At 52.0% G+C, this 19,195-nt stretch overlaps 4 protein-coding genes across 4 annotated transcripts; 3 read left to right on the plus strand and 1 right to left on the minus strand.

Moving 5' to 3' along the window:
• Positions 1 to 609: 609 nt before the first annotated feature.
• On the plus strand, positions 610 to 5,011 carry T310_0238 (Sec7 domain protein; the record flags this gene model as incomplete). Its single annotated transcript, XM_013476918.1, has 2 exons — positions 610 to 3,031; positions 3,099 to 5,011. The coding sequence occupies 2 exons, from the start codon at positions 610 to 612 to the stop codon at positions 5,009 to 5,011; spliced, it is 4,335 nt and encodes a 1,444-aa protein (XP_013332372.1).
• Positions 5,012 to 5,958: 947 nt separating this feature from the next.
• T310_0239 (uncharacterized protein) lies at positions 5,959 to 7,127 on the plus strand (the record flags this gene model as incomplete). Its single annotated transcript, XM_013476919.1, has 3 exons — positions 5,959 to 5,963; positions 6,162 to 6,422; positions 6,482 to 7,127. 3 exons carry the CDS (start codon positions 5,959 to 5,961, stop codon positions 7,125 to 7,127), a joined length of 912 nt encoding a protein of 303 aa, XP_013332373.1.
• A 1,220-nt stretch (positions 7,128 to 8,347) lies between these two features.
• Positions 8,348 to 13,015, plus strand: T310_0240 (Anucleate primary sterigmata (ApsB); the record flags this gene model as incomplete). Its single annotated transcript, XM_013476920.1, has 2 exons — positions 8,348 to 10,180; positions 10,253 to 13,015. The coding sequence occupies 2 exons, from the start codon at positions 8,348 to 8,350 to the stop codon at positions 13,013 to 13,015; spliced, it is 4,596 nt and encodes a 1,531-aa protein (XP_013332374.1).
• Positions 13,016 to 13,978: 963 nt separating this feature from the next.
• On the minus strand, positions 13,979 to 15,300 carry T310_0241 (Nicotinate-nucleotide diphosphorylase (carboxylating); the record flags this gene model as incomplete). Its single annotated transcript, XM_013476921.1, has 4 exons — positions 13,979 to 14,570; positions 14,679 to 14,819; positions 14,881 to 14,936; positions 15,145 to 15,300. 4 exons carry the CDS (start codon positions 15,298 to 15,300, stop codon positions 13,979 to 13,981), a joined length of 945 nt encoding a protein of 314 aa, XP_013332375.1.
• Between the last annotated feature and the right edge of the window lie 3,895 nt (positions 15,301 to 19,195).

A 19,195-nucleotide genomic window follows, 5' to 3' on the forward strand; every position in this document is an offset into this window, starting at 1 on the left:
GCTGTCTGTCTCAGTCGGGGACTGACAGGCTGCTGGCGTTGCAGAACTAGCCTGCGCCAAAGTTTTCTGGCTTGCCCCTGAAGGGTGGCCGCGACAACGTGGAGCGCCCCTTGCGTGCGGCCAGCCAGCCGATCGCGTGCCGCTAGTCGCTTGTCAGGGCAATAATAATCATCCATCCGCAGGCTCCATCGCGCTCTAGCCAGACACTCGTTTGTTCTCTCCACCTGCTCGTCCATCCTTCTGCTATCCCACGCCCCCTTTCGATCTCTCGTTTGCTGCCACCGACTCTGCTCAATTGGGATGATACGAACTGCCTGACCAGGGTAATCACCGCCGTGTTGTGATTGCCGGAGATACCACGCTTCGTTACGGCAGGGACTAAGTACCATCCCCCCAAGCTCTCCGAAATGCGATGAGTTGAACTGTCTGTTCATCGTCACTCGTTCCAGCCTACTTGTTTTCTAGGATCACAGCTCCTGCACGTCGAAGATTCCAGAGGTGGTTCTCTGTTCGAACGACGATCCCCGGTTACAACGGTGAATGGCAGCGTTTTCCCAACCGCCTCCTAGCACGCATCTCGTTCCTTTTGTACGACATTGCTGAGACAGGATGGGCTTGGATAATTTCCCACGGCCGCCGACACACCGGTCTGCCGCCGCTGCACCCGGTTCCAGAGGGTTTCAATCGCGTGACCGCCACGAAAACTATTCTCCTCCTCGAACACCCCCCCTCCAGAGTAGCAAACAGAAATCCCCGCCGCAGGGGCTGGGTCTTCGACCGTCTTACCCGGAGACGTTTCTGGACGACACGAATAACGGTGACAATGGCAGGACCAGCGAGTCAGGGGATGACCAGGATCCCCATGATTTGTCCCTGTCTCCAAAGCATGTAACGCGCACTTCAGTCGTTGATAACATGCTCCTTTCGCTCGACCAATTCTCATCTGGCTCTCCATTCCTGGATGAATACCGCTTCCTCGGCGCTGCAGTAGACGCTGACCCTTACACATCGAGCTCCCGATTCCCCATGACGAAACGGGGGCGCGGTCGGGGCCATACTTTCTCCTCGTCCATGTCCTCTGATGTTGATCCCGGTGTGGACGAAAATACTGGCCATCATACCATCCCTCCCTCGAGGGGTCATCGAAGCAACAGCAATACCACCTACCAACAAGGCCCACGAAGATACGACAGCCTACGCAGCCGAGGAAGCGGATACGAAGGTTCACGAACCTCGGGCCCAGGAGACAGCTCGCAAGGACGCCATGCCCACTCGGCTCGGCAAGAAAGCCAGAGCAGCGTCTCCAGTGCAGAATATAACCACGAGAGACGCTCTGCGAGCCTCGACTATGGGTCGAGACCGTTCTACATGTCAGACTCTATGCCAGGGACCGACCTGTTACCGGATGACATTGAGGCGGCTCCCACTCCGACCGTCCCGGCGGGACCCCGGCGCGATCTCCCTAATTCTACAAGTGATTACTCGGGAATATCGCCAAATTATCCGCCTCCTCGCACTCCAGCCCTGTCCCGGAGGAATAGCAACAAGTCCGCCAAAAGCACAGCCACACGGAAAGGCCGCTCTGAGACGCTGGGAACGACCGCTGTCAAGGGAAGAGAGGACGGTGATGCACCACCACCTCCTCCTCTGCCATCGTCCTATGTCGATCCCTCCGCACCCAGTCCTACAATCTCTTTCCAAAAGCCCATCTTCCCTCCGGCGCCAGAACCAGCTCCGGCCGTCAAGGAGCGCCCTGGTTTCTTCCGACGCGTGTTCGGTTCCTCAAAGAACTCATCGTCGACATCTGATTCCCCATCCACTCAACCGCCCCAGATTGGCCTGTTTGGCCCGGAAAATGACTCCAGCGTGAGGGGTGGGAAACAACCACCAAGATCGAATCCTGTCGGAAATGCTCCGCCCAACCAAGAGCACTCTTCGCCTGTGGTGTCCAAGAAGACCTCTTTCTTCCGGCGGCGGAAGAAGTCGGTCGCGGATCACATCCCGCCTCCGCTGAATCTCTCGGTGGGTGGTCTTAAGCCTCTGGATCAGCTCCAACCAGAGCCGAGTCCCGTGAGCAGCCTCAGGAAAGTCATGAATCCTTATCTGGCAGACTCGTCCTCCCCTGCCGGTTATGATCCCAAGGGAGATTCTGATGGAGAGAACGCATATAACCCGGAGCCCGACCAGCCCTTGCCCCGGGACCATGCAGCGCGCCCTGCCGCGCGAGAGGAGCGAGCAGTCGAGGGTTCGGCCAAGAATGGCATGCTGAGAACCAAACATAGCCTCAATCTTCCCGTTCCGTCCCATGAGAACGATGAGTCCTTCCTGGCTGACAGCAGTGGCAACGAGGCCACCAGCTCTCCATTCTCCAGTGAGAGGCCTGCGCGACCGAAGACAAGCCCTGAGGCTCCTGGCCATGGGTCGGTGTCTGATGGTGATTATCATCAGTCCTTCCTCAATAGCAAACTCTCCGTCCCGACACAATCGTCCGGCAAGGATGGACGGGCATCGAATAACAAAAACAAGGATTGGCTTGACCCGGCCTCCTCGGAAGAGCCTCTTCCTAAGGAGGGTGGTGCCGAGTCTGGCCGAGCTTCCAACTCAGACGTCTCGCAGTATCACACTGCTTCCAACACCCCCTTGATCGATACTCCGCTGGAAGAGTCAAAATCCCAGGCTCAGCCATCGGGCAGTGAGACGGCTGGTGATCGGGGCGGTGTGACCGATCTGGCCGATGATGATACTCCCACTCCTGCAGACCGCGAACAAGCACGCAGACTGTTCGAAAACCAAGATGAGGTGGTGGGCAATGAGCCCGCGGCGGCATGGCTGGGAAGTCCTGATCGCGCCATGATCAGGAAAGCGTATATGGAACTTTTCAACTGGACTAATGTTGATATCCTCGGAGCTCTGCGTTCCCTGTGCACGAAAATGGCACTGAAGGGTGAAACGCAGCAAGTTGACCGAGTCTTGGATGCGCTGTCCGCGCGGTGGTGTGAATGCAATCCCAATCACGGCTTTAAGGCAGTTGGTAAGTGCGGTCCTGCTTGGTAGTGCTGCTGCTATGGACTTTGCCCGGTCTAATACGTTCCCCGCAGATGTTGTTCACACTATTTGTTACTCGCTTCTTCTCCTCAACACGGATCTTCATGTAGCAGATATTGAGCAGAAGATGACGAGGAATCAATTCGTTCGCAATACAATGCCAACTATCTACCGGGTAGCGGTCGATGCGGCCCCTGATGGCTTCGAAGCGCCCCGTCCGGGCGGCAAATCGCGATCCCACGCCAAACTGTCCGAATCTGTCAGTGGGCCTGCGAAGTCTCCCACCATTCCGCCTGGTGACCTCCGTCTGAGTGCCGGGGACAGTGGCGTTTTCTGTAAAACTCCCAAGTCTCCGGACTCGGATTCCCCTAGTTCCAGTGTCGGGCCTCTGGTCAATACACCTTTCCATGGCACCATCAAGGAATGGGAGGCGCAGATTGAAGCCGTGCTGAAGGACTTTTACAACTCAATCCAGAAGGAACGGCTTCCTCTGTATGGCTCTCGGCCTGACGGTGAAGCCGTTGGACCATCCTCGAACACGCATCTTGGCCATGGGCTTCGTCGCAGTCCGAGCACACTAAGCAAGAGTGGCTCTGATATCTATCCTCGAGGTCGCTCCGCGGATTCCAGATTGACCACTGGGCGATGGTCGTCGAAACCCCGATCACGCGCGAGACTCTATCCGGCCTCGAATATCGCTTCCAGTCGGACTAGCCTCGACGAACAGTCCTCCGTCTGGAGCCCCTCGGCGTCGAGCACCTGGAGCAAGAACTCGCTGGGTAAGACTCTTACCTCCGTGTCGGTCGATTCGCTCGGTTCCGAATACCCACGGGGCGATTATCAGCAGTCCATTGGTTTTGCGAATGCTCTAAGTCACGCAATCATCCGTGAAGACTCGGCACACTCCATAGCGAGCATGGAGGATACCGCCGGGAACACCGCTCTTCTCGAAGATGAGAGCTTGGAACTGGCAGGTGCCCCATGGGCAAAGGAGGGAAATCTGAAGCATAAGCAGCATCTAGACGCAGTCGACAAGCGTGCCAAGGACCGCAATTGGAACGATTGTTTTGCCGTGATTCAACGTGGCTGGCTGCGCCTCTTTTCGTTCAATTCCAATAGCCGCTCTAAGGGGTCGAAAGCCAAACAACGTCAGGGTGGCGGCGTCGTGGTCGGAGGGGGGAACTGGATGGAGAATGCCGAGGAAGTCTGGAAATTCCTCCTCCGCCAGACGATTGCGAGTGCTCTACCCCCGCCGGGTTACTCCAAGTCTCGACCCCATGTGTGGGCCCTTAGCCTACCGACCGGTGCCGTCCATCTGTTCCAGGCGGGCACCGCAGAGATAGTGAAGGAGTTTGTGTCGACCGCCAATTATTGGAGCGCTCGACTCTCCAAGGAGCCCTTGATTGGAGGCGTCAGCAACATGGAATATGGTTGGAGCGATGCGATCATCAACAGCGCCCTGATTCATGTCGACAGTCGTTCGCCTCCGTCTTCGTCCGGGGCGGCCAGACCCAGCCTCCAGAGCTCGATCCGCAGTTCCATTGACCAGCAGGGTGTCCGAGCCAAGCTTCCAGCGGACCGCGTCCATATCAGCGATTGGACGCCTCCGCAGCAAAGCATGATGGCGTCGACTTTGAGCGAGGCCGATCAGTTGAAGGCCCTCCAGAACTACGTGAAAAACGTGGAGGAAGAGTTGCAGAAGCACAATGAGCTCCGACAACCCATGATGCTGGCGTTCTCTCCGAGACATCCGAATGCGGCTAAGGCCATGGCCAACTGGGAACGCAAGTCCTCATACCTGCTGCGGGAGATTGTCAAGTTCCGCACCTACATCGATGCGTTGCAAGCCGCCCAGGCTCAGAAGGAGAAGATCTACGCCTCCCGGGCAGAGAACAACGAAGGCGACGACAACACTGCCGAGGCGCCATCTGGTGAAGGCCGGCATGTGGCCGATGTTTCTGCGTAGTTGCCTCAATTCACCCTGTATGTATATTCTCTCCTTCGTTTCTTTCCTGGAGCCCTATCGATGGCTCCTTTGTGTTCATGATTTGGCACTGTGACGTGCATTTTCAAACGCCGTACCCAGTCTTCTTTCCATGTTTCTTTTCGGTCCCCATCTTGATGTATATTCGGTATTTCCCTACGGTCTTTTCTTTTTCCTTTTTCTTTGGGCCTCCTCAAAAGTTCTCTTCTGTGTTGTCCTTAGCATCTATACTTATAGGCCATACTCGGGCCTCTTCTTTTCTTGGGGCTGGTCCCGGCTTTTTTGCATTGACCCCATTTCTTTCCCTCGCGTCTTGTGAGGACCTTTTGACGAAACACTTTCTGTCACGGATATCATGTCAGTGTTGATGTATGTACTCTATGAAATGATAGATCAGTGCAAAACTTGCGAGTCGAGCCGTGCCTCTAGGAAAACGTACTGTAAAAGAACTATGTGGGAAGAGCTTATTTTTAGCCCAAGGTCGGCAACAGGAATGAAGCGCCCCCACATGCCGGGGAGAGCAATTGTGATGGTGTCGTTGTCCAGCATCATCCATGACAGGGTCAGAATAGGAGACAATGGGTGAGAGAAGGGCTTCTGCTAAGATCCGCGGCGCCATCGTTGCTCTCTTCTCCCGCAGAAAACTGGAACAGGTTTGAGATAGGCAGGGATGCCTCGGATGCGCATTGATGGTCGTCTCTTAAGGCCGTAAGGCACTGTTTCGAAAAGATAAAATGCTGCCTAGGCTTGAATTAATTAATATAATATTCCAACAAGTAGATGATTGCACTTTAGTGGACGCTAAACTTGAGTCTGTGCTGACCAGTTACGGTCGAGCTTGCTGTTTGTTGTTGCAAGAGTGTTGGTCACGAGCCATGCCATCCATCTTCCTTATCTACGGGCCTTCATGCATATTTCATCGAGTTAACATGCTGTCAGAGGGCTCTGACAGCCCAGCACGCATCTTTCTGTTAACTATCTTCGAGCACTAGTTTCTTATCAGGCCAGATTGATTGCCTCTCAGCCCTCAACAGAATCCATGGCTGCTAGTCGCAGCTCGATGCTATCTCTAGTGCTCAACTAGCATGTCCTCCATTTGCTCGTGTCTGGCTCACTAACTGACTTTCGACAGCCTTCTCCTCTGTATCATCGTTCACTCCTACGTCCCGCAGTATCGCCGTCTCCGGAGTTGCCGCAACACAGATGGCCTCTCGCCGTCCTTCATCTTGCTGCGCGCTCTCTCCACGACTGCCAATCTAGCAAACCTACTCATTCTCCCCACTGCGTACGCGACAGTCGGCCACTGCCGCCGTGATTATTCGCCTGGTCGATGTGTCGTGGAGTTGGTGACCCATTGGCAGATTGCGGCGGACTGGATTTGTTTTCAAGGCATGTAAGTGTCAAGCAATGGGAGGAGCGGAAGGAATCACTCAAGTGCTGAATGATAGACAGACTATTTCTCTACGTGCGCTATTACGGTCGAGATGAGGTCACTTCTCAATGGTCTCCCTCCTCTCTTCAATCTCCCGAAATAGTGCAGGAAGAAGAGTCCTCGTCTCTCGGAAATACGAGGACAGCCACCGCCATCATTGCGATAAATGTCATCTTGGATGTTTTGCTGCTCGGCCCGTCACTGTTTTTGAACATCAACATCCCCATCCCCTCACCGGGGTACTACAACCTTATGCAGATCTGGTCTTTCACTACGATTGCAGTGTCCACGTTCCTTGCGCTCATCTACCACTGTCCTCAGTTTTATTACACCGGGACTTCTAAGCGGGTCGGTAGTCTCAGTATTGCTACGCTCGGCATGCAGACCGCGGTCTACTTCCTCCTGGCGGTGTCCTTGGGGGTGCGCTATGGGAAACTCGAAGAGGAGGACCCTTGGCGCCGATATCTGTACGCGTTTAATATCTGGATCAGTTACCTCATCACCGGGTTTCAAGCGTGCGTTCTCCTGGGCGAGTGCATATACGTGGCCTATGTCCTGTCAGCGCCAAAAGGCGAGCAGGATGAGGGCGGGGAGGCACCAGTGGACGCCGCCATCGGGGAACAGACGCCACTGCTCGCGAGTCGACCGGACGAGGCTGCTGGTTGATTGTCATAGCCGTTGTCGAAATGCACCTGTGATACTCTGTTTGAATGCCTGGGATGGTCTCACTGTCTCGTTTCGTCCTGTAAGTAGGTTACGAATACGGGAGTTGCAGACATAATGATCAGCTATGGGCATCCGAAACAGGAATTCAGAATAGTTGGAGAAGATAGAGGTGAGAAGTTTGATTGGCTATATATATATAAACCTTTTTTCTTGAAAAGTGCCAGTTATATCTACGGATTCACAGAAGTAGAGGACGGAAAGTTAGTAAATTCCACACATGGGAATTCGACTTCCTTCCTAGGAGAGAGTTGTAGTTAGAGCAAGGAGGTGACAACATGAAATTCGAGGTTATATATATGGAAAGAAAAGGCAAAAGATTAGGGTTAGGATAGGATGGGGAACGGTGGGGATGGTGCTTAAGCTCAGCCTATTTAGTTCTACCCCAATAGTCTATCACTGGCATTCTTCAGCAGTCCCTCACAGTCGATGATACTGATGTCATCCCTTACTTGTAATTTATTGTCTATTTTTTTTTAGCAGATTTTGCGGTTATTTCCATATAACTGGCCAGATAGTACTATATGTGTTGACTGGATTACAGAAATCGACCTGTCTTTGTTACGCTAGATCTCCATACTATAGAATCACGTGACTAATACTCCCTGATTGCTCATAATAATAAGAAAATAATATTGACGCCGCCAATGAGACGGACAATAGTCGTTAGGCATATAGTAGTCTTCTCTATTGAGACTCAATTATTTGATTTACTTGTCTATTGCTGCCAGTGGGTGTTTTTGGCCGGTAGTGCGGCCTAGTATTAGTTGATAGGCGACACGCCAGACCTAACTCGCCCACTATCCCATTCCACACGTCGCCAGGTCGAGATCCATTATCCACACGGCCCAAAGAGACTCGTCCCTGCGTCCGTGATCGTGCTGGACTACGGAGGGCGGCCCGGCGTTGAGGCCTGACTACGGCGCGCTACGCTGCTAGCCCGGCGGCCAACAGGGCGACTAGCAGAGCCCGTGTGGAGACAACAAACAGCGCCCAAAGTCGCCCTGGCGATAAAGTCCCTGCCATCAACGTCAACACCCAACCGCCAGACCGCGTGCGAGCAACCACAGGCGATTCCTCACCGAACGTCCCGGCTGCCTGGCTGTTTGGACACGGACGACGATCTCGCGCCTATCCGGGCTCAATTTGGCCACGGTGGACCGATGGAGGGGCAGGACCAGGACAACAATCACGATGCGGCCAGTGCTGCGACAGTCGAGCGCGATGGTCTGAAGCAGGCGGTCAGCAATACAGCGGTCAACTCGAGCCCCCCGCCGCACCATCTCGACAGCTCGTCGACTTCCCTGCCGCCCGCGAAGACCGACACGGACGACAGCACCCTGGCTCCCGTCGCCGAGAGCAGCCTGCTGCCGTCTAGTGAGGCGGGCGACGCGTACCGCCATAACAACCAGACCCTCTTGGACGAGAAGGAGATGCGGAGGAAGCTGATGGACATGGAATCGAGCTTTCTGCCAGAGCCTTCTACGATCGGCATAGCTCCGGGCGATCCCAATGCAGGCGCCGACGATACGTACCTCGTCGGAGTGTCTGACTCTGAGCACAAAGGCGAGGACTCGATAAATGCCGACGGCACTGAGCTGGATGTCAGAGGGGCCGCCGCAAATACACCGGAGATTACGATTGAGGGGGAGCACGGGAAAGAGACGATACACGACCCGGAAGCGACGCCAGCTGCTCACCACGATCAAGATGAAGGTGATACCTCCGCCCTGGAAACGCTGGCTTCATCGCCAACTGCCGCTGCTGCCGCGAGGACAGTGTCCAGAGTTCTGTCGACCGCATCAAATGGTACCACTGACTCGCAACATGGAGAACACCTCGCCGAACCTTCTCAGCCGGGAACAGATGATGACGCTGAACAGACGCCCAAGAAAAGCAGACGGAATTTGTCTCCTGCCTCTGCCTTGTCGGGTTCTAGACGGTCTCGGGATGACAACGGAGACGATGGTTCAAGTACCCCCTCTGAGCGAAAGCGGACACGACCAAAGTATTTGACGAGTCGTCAATCGTCCCATCGCTTCTCCACATCTTCGGTCACCAGTAACAATACCGACACAACGAACAGCGATGCCACTCTCGGTGCCGACTATGCTCTCCAATCCGGAGGCGCCATGCCTGGCAACCCCAGTGCCGGGAGAAACGACCTGGCGCGGTCCGTTAGCTTGGGAAGTATGGCGTCTGGGGTCTCCTCCTACAGCGACGAAAATGTCCTTGACAAACGAACATTCAGTGGTGCAACCGATGGCGGCTTGCAAACCCTGGACGAGGAGGAATCTCCGTCCCCGAGCAAAGAACCTGAAGACAACGCGCCTGTTACTCCAAAAGCCCCATCGCGAGATCTCCCTACTGACACGGCGATAGCGGAGCGTGTCCAGGATATACAAGTTCCGGGAACTTTTGCACGCCAGTTTCGTGAGAAATATGCTCGCGGCCTCTCCCCCGACAAGCGGCCAGGAGCACCGACACCTGGGTTTGGAAGGAGTGGCAGAAGCATGACGCTGAAGGAGCAGAGCAGTACCATCGATCGTCTTTCGAAAGAGAACTTTGACTTGAAGATGAGGATTCATTTTCTCAATGAGGCCTTAAATAAACGCTCCGAGGAAGGAATCAAAGAAATGATTTCCGAGAACGTGGAGCTCAAGTCGGACAAGTTGAAGCTCCAGAAAGAGAACCAGAATCTGAAAAGGCAGATTCGTGATTTGGAGAAACAGCTCAAGGATCAGCAATCGGACAAGGAGTCGATGGTCAATCATGAATCGGGACCCTCCGATGACGAGGAGCGCAACGCAGTCGCTGAGGCCGAAGAAGAGATCCTCTTTTTAAAGGAGAGGATCGAGACCTACGAGATGGAGATCGAGAGGCTGCGATCGGAGAGCCTGGTGAGGGAGAGTGAAAAACGGAGACTGGCTGAAATGGTCAAATCCCTGGGAGAAGGCCGACCAGCTGGCTCTGATGTCGGGGCGAGAGAAGAAAGAGTGAGTCTACATCGCAACTAAAATAACATTCAATACTATGGGCGACATTGATACTGACAATTGGTCGCACAGGATATGTGGAAAGACATGCTCGATGCTGAGACGGCTGCTCGGGAGCAGGCCGAAGAGGAAAACAGAAAGCTTCGTGACGAGATACTGCGCTTAAAAGTTGACCTCGCCACTGCTACCGAAGGGGCAGGAAGGGCTGGACGAGGTGGCCGGAAATCTTCCATGGTCTCACATTCGACGAGCTCGGAGCTTGAACGCAGACTGGGTGTTCCTAGTTCCGCCAGCAGTACTCTTGTGGAGCTGGAGCTGCTGAAGCAAGAGAATGCGGAGCTACGAAGAGAAGTTAGTGCGCAGACTTCGATGCTGACGTCCCGAAATCGAGAGAAGGAACGGCTGTACCAGGAAATCGAAGATCTCAAACTTCAACGCCGTGGTGAAGGTAGCCGATCGGCTGCGGGTGATAGTATCTTCGAACGTTCGGCTTCTCGAGCCCATGCCAGGTCCTCCTCCCGGGCTAGCAATGGCACGCGAAGCGATACAGAGCGTGAGAATCTAGAGATCCGGAATGGCGAGCTACGTGACCAAGTCTCCGCCCTCAAACTGGAGAATCAAGGCCTCCGAAGCCAGCTAGACGAATGCATGGCCGAACTGGAGGCGCTTGACAAGGCGTACCAGGCCGATGTCGACCAGGCGGAAGAAGAGATCCAGACCCTGCAGCAAGAGCGAGACCAGGCGCTGCAAGTGGCAGAGGAACGCGAATTGGCACTGCAGGATCTGAAAAACGAGGCCCAGGAAGAAATCGATGCCCTCGGCGACGAACTGGATCAGAAGATCGAGGAATGCCAGCGACTCGAGGCGGATCTCAGGAATCAAGAGGAGAATCTCAAGGCCCTGCAGGCGGAAATGCGCTCAGCCAGTGAAGGCATTATCCGACTCGAAGAAGATGCGCAAAGCAACTTGCGCAAGTACAAGGCTGTACAGCAAGAGCTGGATGACGCCAACAAGGAAATCGAGTCCCTCGAGAAGAACCTGTTTGAGGCCAACAACAAGGTCCAGAGACTGACTGTCCAGCTGGAGTCGAGCCAGAATGAGATTTCCTTCCTCCGCGAAGAGCAAGATGGTGATAAGATTAAGATCAGCGATCTCGAATCGGAGCTGAAGACATGCCAGATGAATCTTCAGAGCGAGAAGGACAAGGCCAAGGAGCTGGAAACTCGTCTGGCCGAAGAACGGCACCAACGAGAGGTGATCGAAAGCAAAGAGAAGGCGGAAGTTCAGCGGATCATGAACGAACTGAATAGGGAGGCGTCTGCTGCTAAGGATGAAGTGCGAAAATTGAAGAAGACCCTCTCTGCCCGAGAGATCGAGGCGTCGACTTGGAAGGAGCGGCTCATGGAGCTCGAGAATGGTCTCCGTGAAGCTCTGGGCGATTTGAACGGGACTCGATCGAGTCTGCTCAATTCCATCGTCAAGCTACAGAAGGAGCTTGAGTCGACCTCCCTCGAGCTGGAGAGCACGCGGGCGAAGCTCGACGAGAAAGAAGCGCTGTTGCAGAACCGCGACGCTCTGTTGGAAAGCCATGGGCTTGAATCCCGCAAGCTTGCTGATCTGCTGGAGCGGGAGAGGCAGGCTCGACGTGCTGACAAGCACTCGTTCGAACAGGCGTTGAAGTCCCAGCAACAGGCTTCCCGGACGATCACTCAAACCAACTCGCGGATTTCCGACCTTGAGAACGCGAGAAACCAGGATCGCAAGCGGTTCGCATCCATCGAGCAGCAACTCAAGGAGCAGCTGAACGAGCGGAATACGTTATTCCTGACGCTTTGGAAGCGGCTCTCTGCAATGTGCGGGCCTGACTGGGCACACTCCAACAGTCTGATCAATGGCAACTTGCCCAGTGTGGAAGTCATCGGCAATATTCTTTTCTGGCCGGGCTTCAGTCGGAATCTAATGTTGGCCGTCAAGACGGTGGAGGGCATGCTTGCTGGGTTCAAGAATCGTATCAAGGCCGTCGAGCGCGACTTGACCAAGGAGTACCAGGCGTTGGAGCATAATCTCTCAGTGAAAATCAAGAAGCTCGACCGCTTGGAAGAGGCTGTCAGGAACATACGAATCCAGCAGCGAGCTGCCAACGCGTCTGGTGAAATTTCGAAGCTGCGGCACGAGAACCGGCTCCTGAAGGCAGAATTGAACCTCATTCACTCGCATTCGAGGGGTCGCCATGGTGGTTCGGGCTCGAACCATGCCGCCGCTGCTGCTGCTTCTACCAATGTTGCTGGGGCCGACCAGGAGCCCGAACCCTCGGGACCGACTTCGCCTAGCAATCTGGCGTCCTCCCTTGCCCGGCATCAATCTAATCTGGAGAACAGCAAGAGCATGATCCCTCGAGCCTCGTCGGGGATTCCTCAGCCGACGCAGAGCGCGGGGGCTGTGGCGCATTCGTCTCAACGCGGATATGAGAGCAGCGATCCGAATCGAGACCGGAAATGGATCGAGCGTCTCCGCGAGCTGGAGCGCAGATTGAAGGCGGAGCGAGAAGCACGGCTCCTGGATCGCAGTGGCGCTCGCAAACGGCTGGAAGAACGAGATGCGGAGAACGAAGAGCTCCGCGCCCAGCTGGAGCGGGAACGGATGCGAAGTCGCGCACGACAGTTGGAGAGCGGTTCGGTCAGTCGATCGAACAGTCAGAGGAAGGGACACGACAGTTCCCAGGGATCGGAAGATGAAGAGAAACACGCGTCTGGCAGTGATCCGGACGAGAATGACGACACGGGGACACACAGTTCTTCTTACGAAGAGGGCATCACCGTGGACATTGAAGTGTGACGTGCGCGACGAGGTTGATATCCTTTGAAATGGTTTTGTTCTGGCTCCATATGCTCTATACCCTACGTATCTCGTTATCGTTACTGCGTGTATGTATGTACATTATCATCACGTTTGGTATGGTATTGGTATCTTTTTATGCTTTTCTCCTGGTGCTTTTTGTACTTGAATTGTTTCATCACGGTCATCACTCTTCTAGCATTGATTCGGTTTTTTTTTTCTTTTTTACGAGACGAAGCGAGGTAACGAATGCATGGATGAGACAACGTGCATGATAGGCTATTCTCTCTCGGGGCTTTGCATATTCTTGGGGTGTTACTGTGTTGTTTTCGGGTTGTTATTTTTGACTGATATTCGGTTTGTTCGATATGCTGAATTCAATTAATTCAATCCACCTTTTTTTGACCCTTTTCAGTCATATTGTGATCATTCTTGAGTCGTCATATGCACCAGACAGACAAGGAAGTAAGTAAACAAGTAAGCAAGCAAACATGGATTAATAAGACCTTGCCATTTCAGAAAAAAATGGCAAAATTCACGCTGTTGGGTTTAATTTAGTTTAAGATGCTAGCCGTTCTTGTTCTATAGTGATTCATACCAGTAATATCTTCTTTTCTCTTTCTTTCTTTGTTTTTTTTTCCCTTCCCTTTTTTTTTGCCTATCCGATGGAGTAAATGAATAAACGTCCCTAACCCAATTTGATGATATCTAGCTACGAGAGTTGATGTACCAGCACCAGCTTATGGCTCACTTCTGCCTTCTCAATTGGCTTAGCGTGTTCACATTCACGTTAACTACATGCACATTAACTATGTATGCCTGTCTCTTCGTGTCCTATTTATATCTGTTGAATGTTATGTTATGTAGTTATAGCTACACTGGAGCCTCGAGACAAGTAACGGACCAGGAATCAGGTTAAAGGCTGTCTGGGATTATCTTTGGAAGACAATCTGCCAGTCTACCTCATCGTAATGAGACTTTCAGCGAAAAGTCAACAATGGGCGTCCCCTGGTGGATCGAGCTGGTCGATAGGATATCGACGTCCTCGCACGCGTACGACGCCGCGTTGCTCTCCGTCAAGCCGCCACTGACCTCGATCAGGAACGACCCCGGCGGCTTGCCCTTGGCCGCCCACTCCGTCTTGAGCTGCTTGGCAGCGGCGCGGACTCCCTCGGCCGTAAAGTTGTCCAGCATGATGACGTCCGCGCCCGCGGCGATGGCAGCATTGGCCTCCTCGATACTGCGGACCTCGACTTCGACTTTGGTCGCGAACCCTCCGGCAGCCTTGGCGGCCTGGACGGCCATCGGGATGGCCGCCGCGATCGATTCGGGCGTCTGGCTGGTGCCGCTCAGCGCCGCGTTCTTGTTCGCGCACGCCCAGACGTGGTTGTCCTTGAGCATCGTCATCGAGCTGAGATCGTGCCGATGCGGGTCAGCGCCGCCGACGAGGATGCCGTACTTTTCGACCACGCGGAATCCCGGCGTCGTCTTGCGCGTTCCCGCCAGGGTGCCTTTCCAGCCATGCGAGCGGAGTGCCTTGACGAGAGACGAGCTCCTAAAACGGGTCAGAATTGAAGAATAATCAGAATCCGGGTAAATATGGTAGTAAATATGCGAGGAAACTCTCCACGAACTCTAGCAGTGGGAGATGGCGAAGACCTACTTCGTTGCAATGCCCGAGCATCGCGCCAGAATATTCAGGCCAACCCTCTCACCGAGGAGGATTTTCCGAATGGGGCCCCGGACGGTGGCACAGTGTTTGATGGGTTCAATAGCCTCACCCTCTTTCACATGCCATTCAACACTGACGAGGTTAGCGAAGGTGAAATGTACCTTGTAGATAGCTGAACAAATCCAGGACTCACGTGCAGCCTAACTGAGCGAAGACTTCGTTGAAAAAGGGAACGCCCGCAACGATGCCCTGGACTAGTCAGCCGTGGACGATTTAAGAGACGCGGTAGAGTATAGTGTGCTATAGTACATCTAATTTAAATACACATCAAATCATCAAAGCAGATCACCAGGGAATGTTATACAAAAACCAAAATGGCAATGTAATGACAACCACAAGTGCAATACTATTTCATCTCTCTCTTCATGCATGGAATACCATCAGACGACAGACAAACCTTACTCTTCCCCAAGAGTCGGGCCTCGCCCTCAGACTCGCCGACGACAAAGCCGCCGTAGTCAAAGCTGGGGCAGTCCTCCTCGAGCCAGGAGGCGATCAAGCGCTTGTACGTAGGCGGCAACAGATGCGCCAGGTCACCGTGGGAGGACGCCATGGCCAACTCGCTAGCCAATCTTGTATCGTCTGTACTATTCGCGTGGTTGTGTGTGTATGAACAGGCCTGACGTCGTCGGACGATGTTTCTAAAACGGGAAAGATCGGGAAGGATTGGGGAATAATCTGGGGATGGACCGATGGAGGGGCACCAGCCAGTCGTGGCCACGAGGATCAGCGACGAGACCAGCTTCTAGAAGAGGGCTGAAGAAAACGAGGCTAGTCGCCTTGCTTGGAATAGCCAATATAATAAGGCGATAACAACGACAGGATCACGAAACGCCCACTGAATCAGGTCGATGATTCACTCAATTCCTTTGGAGACTTGGAGATGCAGTGCGGGGCGGGGAAAACCGGAATCGGAAAAATCAAGGCAGACAAGGCACGAGGATGGACTCGGCAGGCAAGTGCCGTCCGCGTCGGGCTCGGAAGCCGACCAGACCAACTAAGGCCGATCTCCCGAAGATAAGCAGAACCTAGGTATTGCAAATAGATTCTGGCTAATAAATGAATACGAGAGATCAAGAATTGGAAAACTGAGGACTGCAACACAGTCATTTCACTGGTGCACAGAGTAATAGTGATGATGTTTGGCCTTGTCATCAGTTCCTGCTGGATAACTGACATGACCAGGATAAGAATATAGCATCAGCACTTCAAGCAGACCAGGAATTGGCATGATATTTCGACGGCGGCTATTCGGCATGAGGATCGATAATCAAAACTTCTAGAAGCCGGAGCCGTGTGCAGGTGGCTTAGTCAGCGGATGATGCCGCTTTAATGTTTGACAATACGATACAGTATGACGGAACAGTGTTTCGTACAGGTATTGTAATTTCCATAGGTATTTTATTCTGATACGACCGTCGCATAAGCAGCAGTCTGATCGACGTTCAAGTCGGAATTAAAGAAGTTAAAGGTATTCAGTCATTGAGGATAAATTATTCACGATCCTTCTTTCCTAAATTTCATTGTACTTTAGTTATAGACACTTTCCTTTAATACTATTCCAAGACCTTGTTGCTCGACGAGTATTAATTAATCCTTAATATGATGTTTTGATCCCAACTTGGGGCGGTTCCGCACGTTAAACAAACTAATGCCTGCTTACGGCGGAAAATCGATGCGCATCTCGAATGGAAACAAGCTGATCGAGCTGAGACTGCTACCCCCGTCCAGGCTAGCAATCCTGGTTGCATGTTATTTCTTTATTTATATTTACAGCCCCATTTTATTTCTCCGGTTTCATACTGTACAGACGAGCTTTGTCTCGTCTATATATTGAGTATACCTGTTGGTTTCGCTCTCATTAACTAGGCACCAGAATTCCTCCCATTCCAACATGCAGTTACGACTTGACTGGATTCTTTGTTTGGCTCAGCCTTATCAAGGCATGCAGGGCAATAAATGTAACAGGTCTTGCTGCGCCATGGACGAGTCAAGAATAACAACAAAGGGCCAAAACATGTCGACAGGGAATTAGCTCCAGCTGTCTCTGTCAGGGAGGCTGAGATGGAATGCACAAGCCATTGCAGGAAACTTGCAGATGGGCAATCGCGACTCCTTCCAAATGAAGAATGAGGACGACTTGGCTGTTGTTATGATTACAATTATCTGCCTGATCATCAACCAACGTATTGATGATTTTTGTCATGTCTTCATCCAATCGCATGGACAACAATACGAACGGAGCAATCAGAATTTCAGTTAAAAGACTTGGCGGAACTCGGACGGATGAAATCCTCCGGGTCCGTGCCTGTTTACGCACGAAATATACAATGCAAATCTATTTTCTGCAGGCTTTATAGCTCTCTAGTTCTTAAATTAAGCATGTATACCTGTCGATCATCATCCACAGAGACATGTAAATAGGCATAAACTAATCATGCTTTATATTTTACCTGCTGACCAGCTGCCTGAGTAATACTATCCCTCCAATCATAACAATATCCTCTATTGATTTGATTTTATGACACTCCGTATGGACGTAAGCTGTATATCTCTGCATGCCTGTACAACCTGCGTAAATAATTAGTCTGTGGAGCGTCGCATTGCATCGCCTCATATCATGAGAGCTTTGCATGGCCTTGCATTACATTTATAGCATACCATCTACGTGTTTCAATAATAATAACCTTGGTTGATCCCATGAAGCTGTATGTATGACCCAGTGCATGCTTGTATCGGATACACCGCATTACGACTTGGTAATCTTTCGAGGTTCCAAGTCGTGCCTGGATTATTATGACCATGTGAGTTAATAATTACAGCCATCAATCATAATTCCTACTTTAGGAACCATTATGTATGTACTGTACTGTATGAAGGTAGAGCACAGGCCCCGTCTCGGTCTCAGCGGCTTCCGATGTCCGACATCCAGCCTAGTCCTCTCAGCAGTCTACCTCCCTAGCTACCTAAACTTAACTGCCTTGGGATTAATGACACAGCTGGCTGCTAACAAGATAGGCAGTTATGTCTGTCCATCAACAGAGTCACCTTACCTTGTTGGTGAAGATCAGGTGAGCACGGAGTAGGAGTAGGAGTAAGGAGAGGGTGGCCCATGCAGCGTGGAGAGCAGAGTGCGGGGGAATAGCATTAATTTAGGTACATAATTAGTGCAAGTTATAAAATAATGCATCTAGTACAGACATCAGGAGACTGTGCATTATGATTATTCGTTCTTTGTGACTGACATATCCATCCTATGCATGTACATACACATATATGTACCGTACTGTCCCAAAGGCATATACGAGCCATTTTTGTGTCTAAGAGCAGCAATCCGTTGGCTACATAGTTAGTGAATTAGGTATACGTATTAGCAGTGCTCGATCCTGATCAACCAGTAGGAGTGATAGAATAATAAGAAGACGGGCTAATCGAAGGACTACAACCTAGGTACACACATAGAAATGTATACAATACTCATGTACTTACTGTATTTCCAGAGAAAAAGGAGAGGAATCAATAACCAATCTATCAATCAACCAACCCTAGCTAGCTAGGTAGATGCGCAAGCACACTTCCAACTTTGCAGCACTGTTGAAACTTAACTTGACACTATCTACAGTACTAGTAACTTCAGCCTAAAGCCAGAAGGCTACTCTACTTATTAAAGCACTATCATTATTATTTCCAATCGCGACACTCTATTCATCTATCCATCAATCATCCATCTATCTTCTAATGTAACTCCAACCCCTTTGAATTCAGTCAACCAGTCAGTATGTATTTCATCATTTCATCAGAACCTAATTATTGAAACGAGGAAAAAAAGTTTGAGAAAGAGAGATGAGGCTACATCCGCAACAGCAGCAACGGACTTAAGTTCGTTCGAATGCCGGCCGGATTTAAGTTTGTTAAATCCAGCTCCGAAGTGCACAGCGCAGTGCAGCACGACAGGACAGGACAGGACCCGGTCGACCGGTTCAGGGCCGAGAGGACTTTGTATTGCAGCTGCATTGTAGATCTCGAAAAGTCGCCTAGGCTAGAATCGTAAGGTACGGGATTCTGGAATGAGTTGAGAAAGGCGATTTATCTACATAGTTGACTGGTCGTGAGAGATGGTAGTAAATCATGCTATTTCTCTGGCTATATCCACGACAATACCCACCAGGTCTAGGTTTAGGTAAATACGGTCCAATGTTATCCCCGTGTATTGTCGGAGGTACATACGGAGAACGTGGTCATCCTCGGAGCCTCCGCGGATTTGAACTCCGTTGTGTAACGGCAGTTATAAGAGCTGAGCTGAGCTGAGCCGAGCTCAGCTGCAGAAGTACTATCGTCAGGACACAGACTACAATCGAGTATACGGCAGCATCATTATGATTCGTATAACCAGTCACTACACACAGAGAGAGACATTGGTATATACTTCGTCCGCACAGCAGACGACT

Source organism: Rasamsonia emersonii, assembly GCF_000968595.1.
Source record: "Rasamsonia emersonii CBS 393.64 chromosome Unknown ctg1118621759670, whole genome shotgun sequence".
Lineage (NCBI taxonomy): Eukaryota > Fungi > Ascomycota > Eurotiomycetes > Eurotiales > Trichocomaceae > Rasamsonia > Rasamsonia emersonii.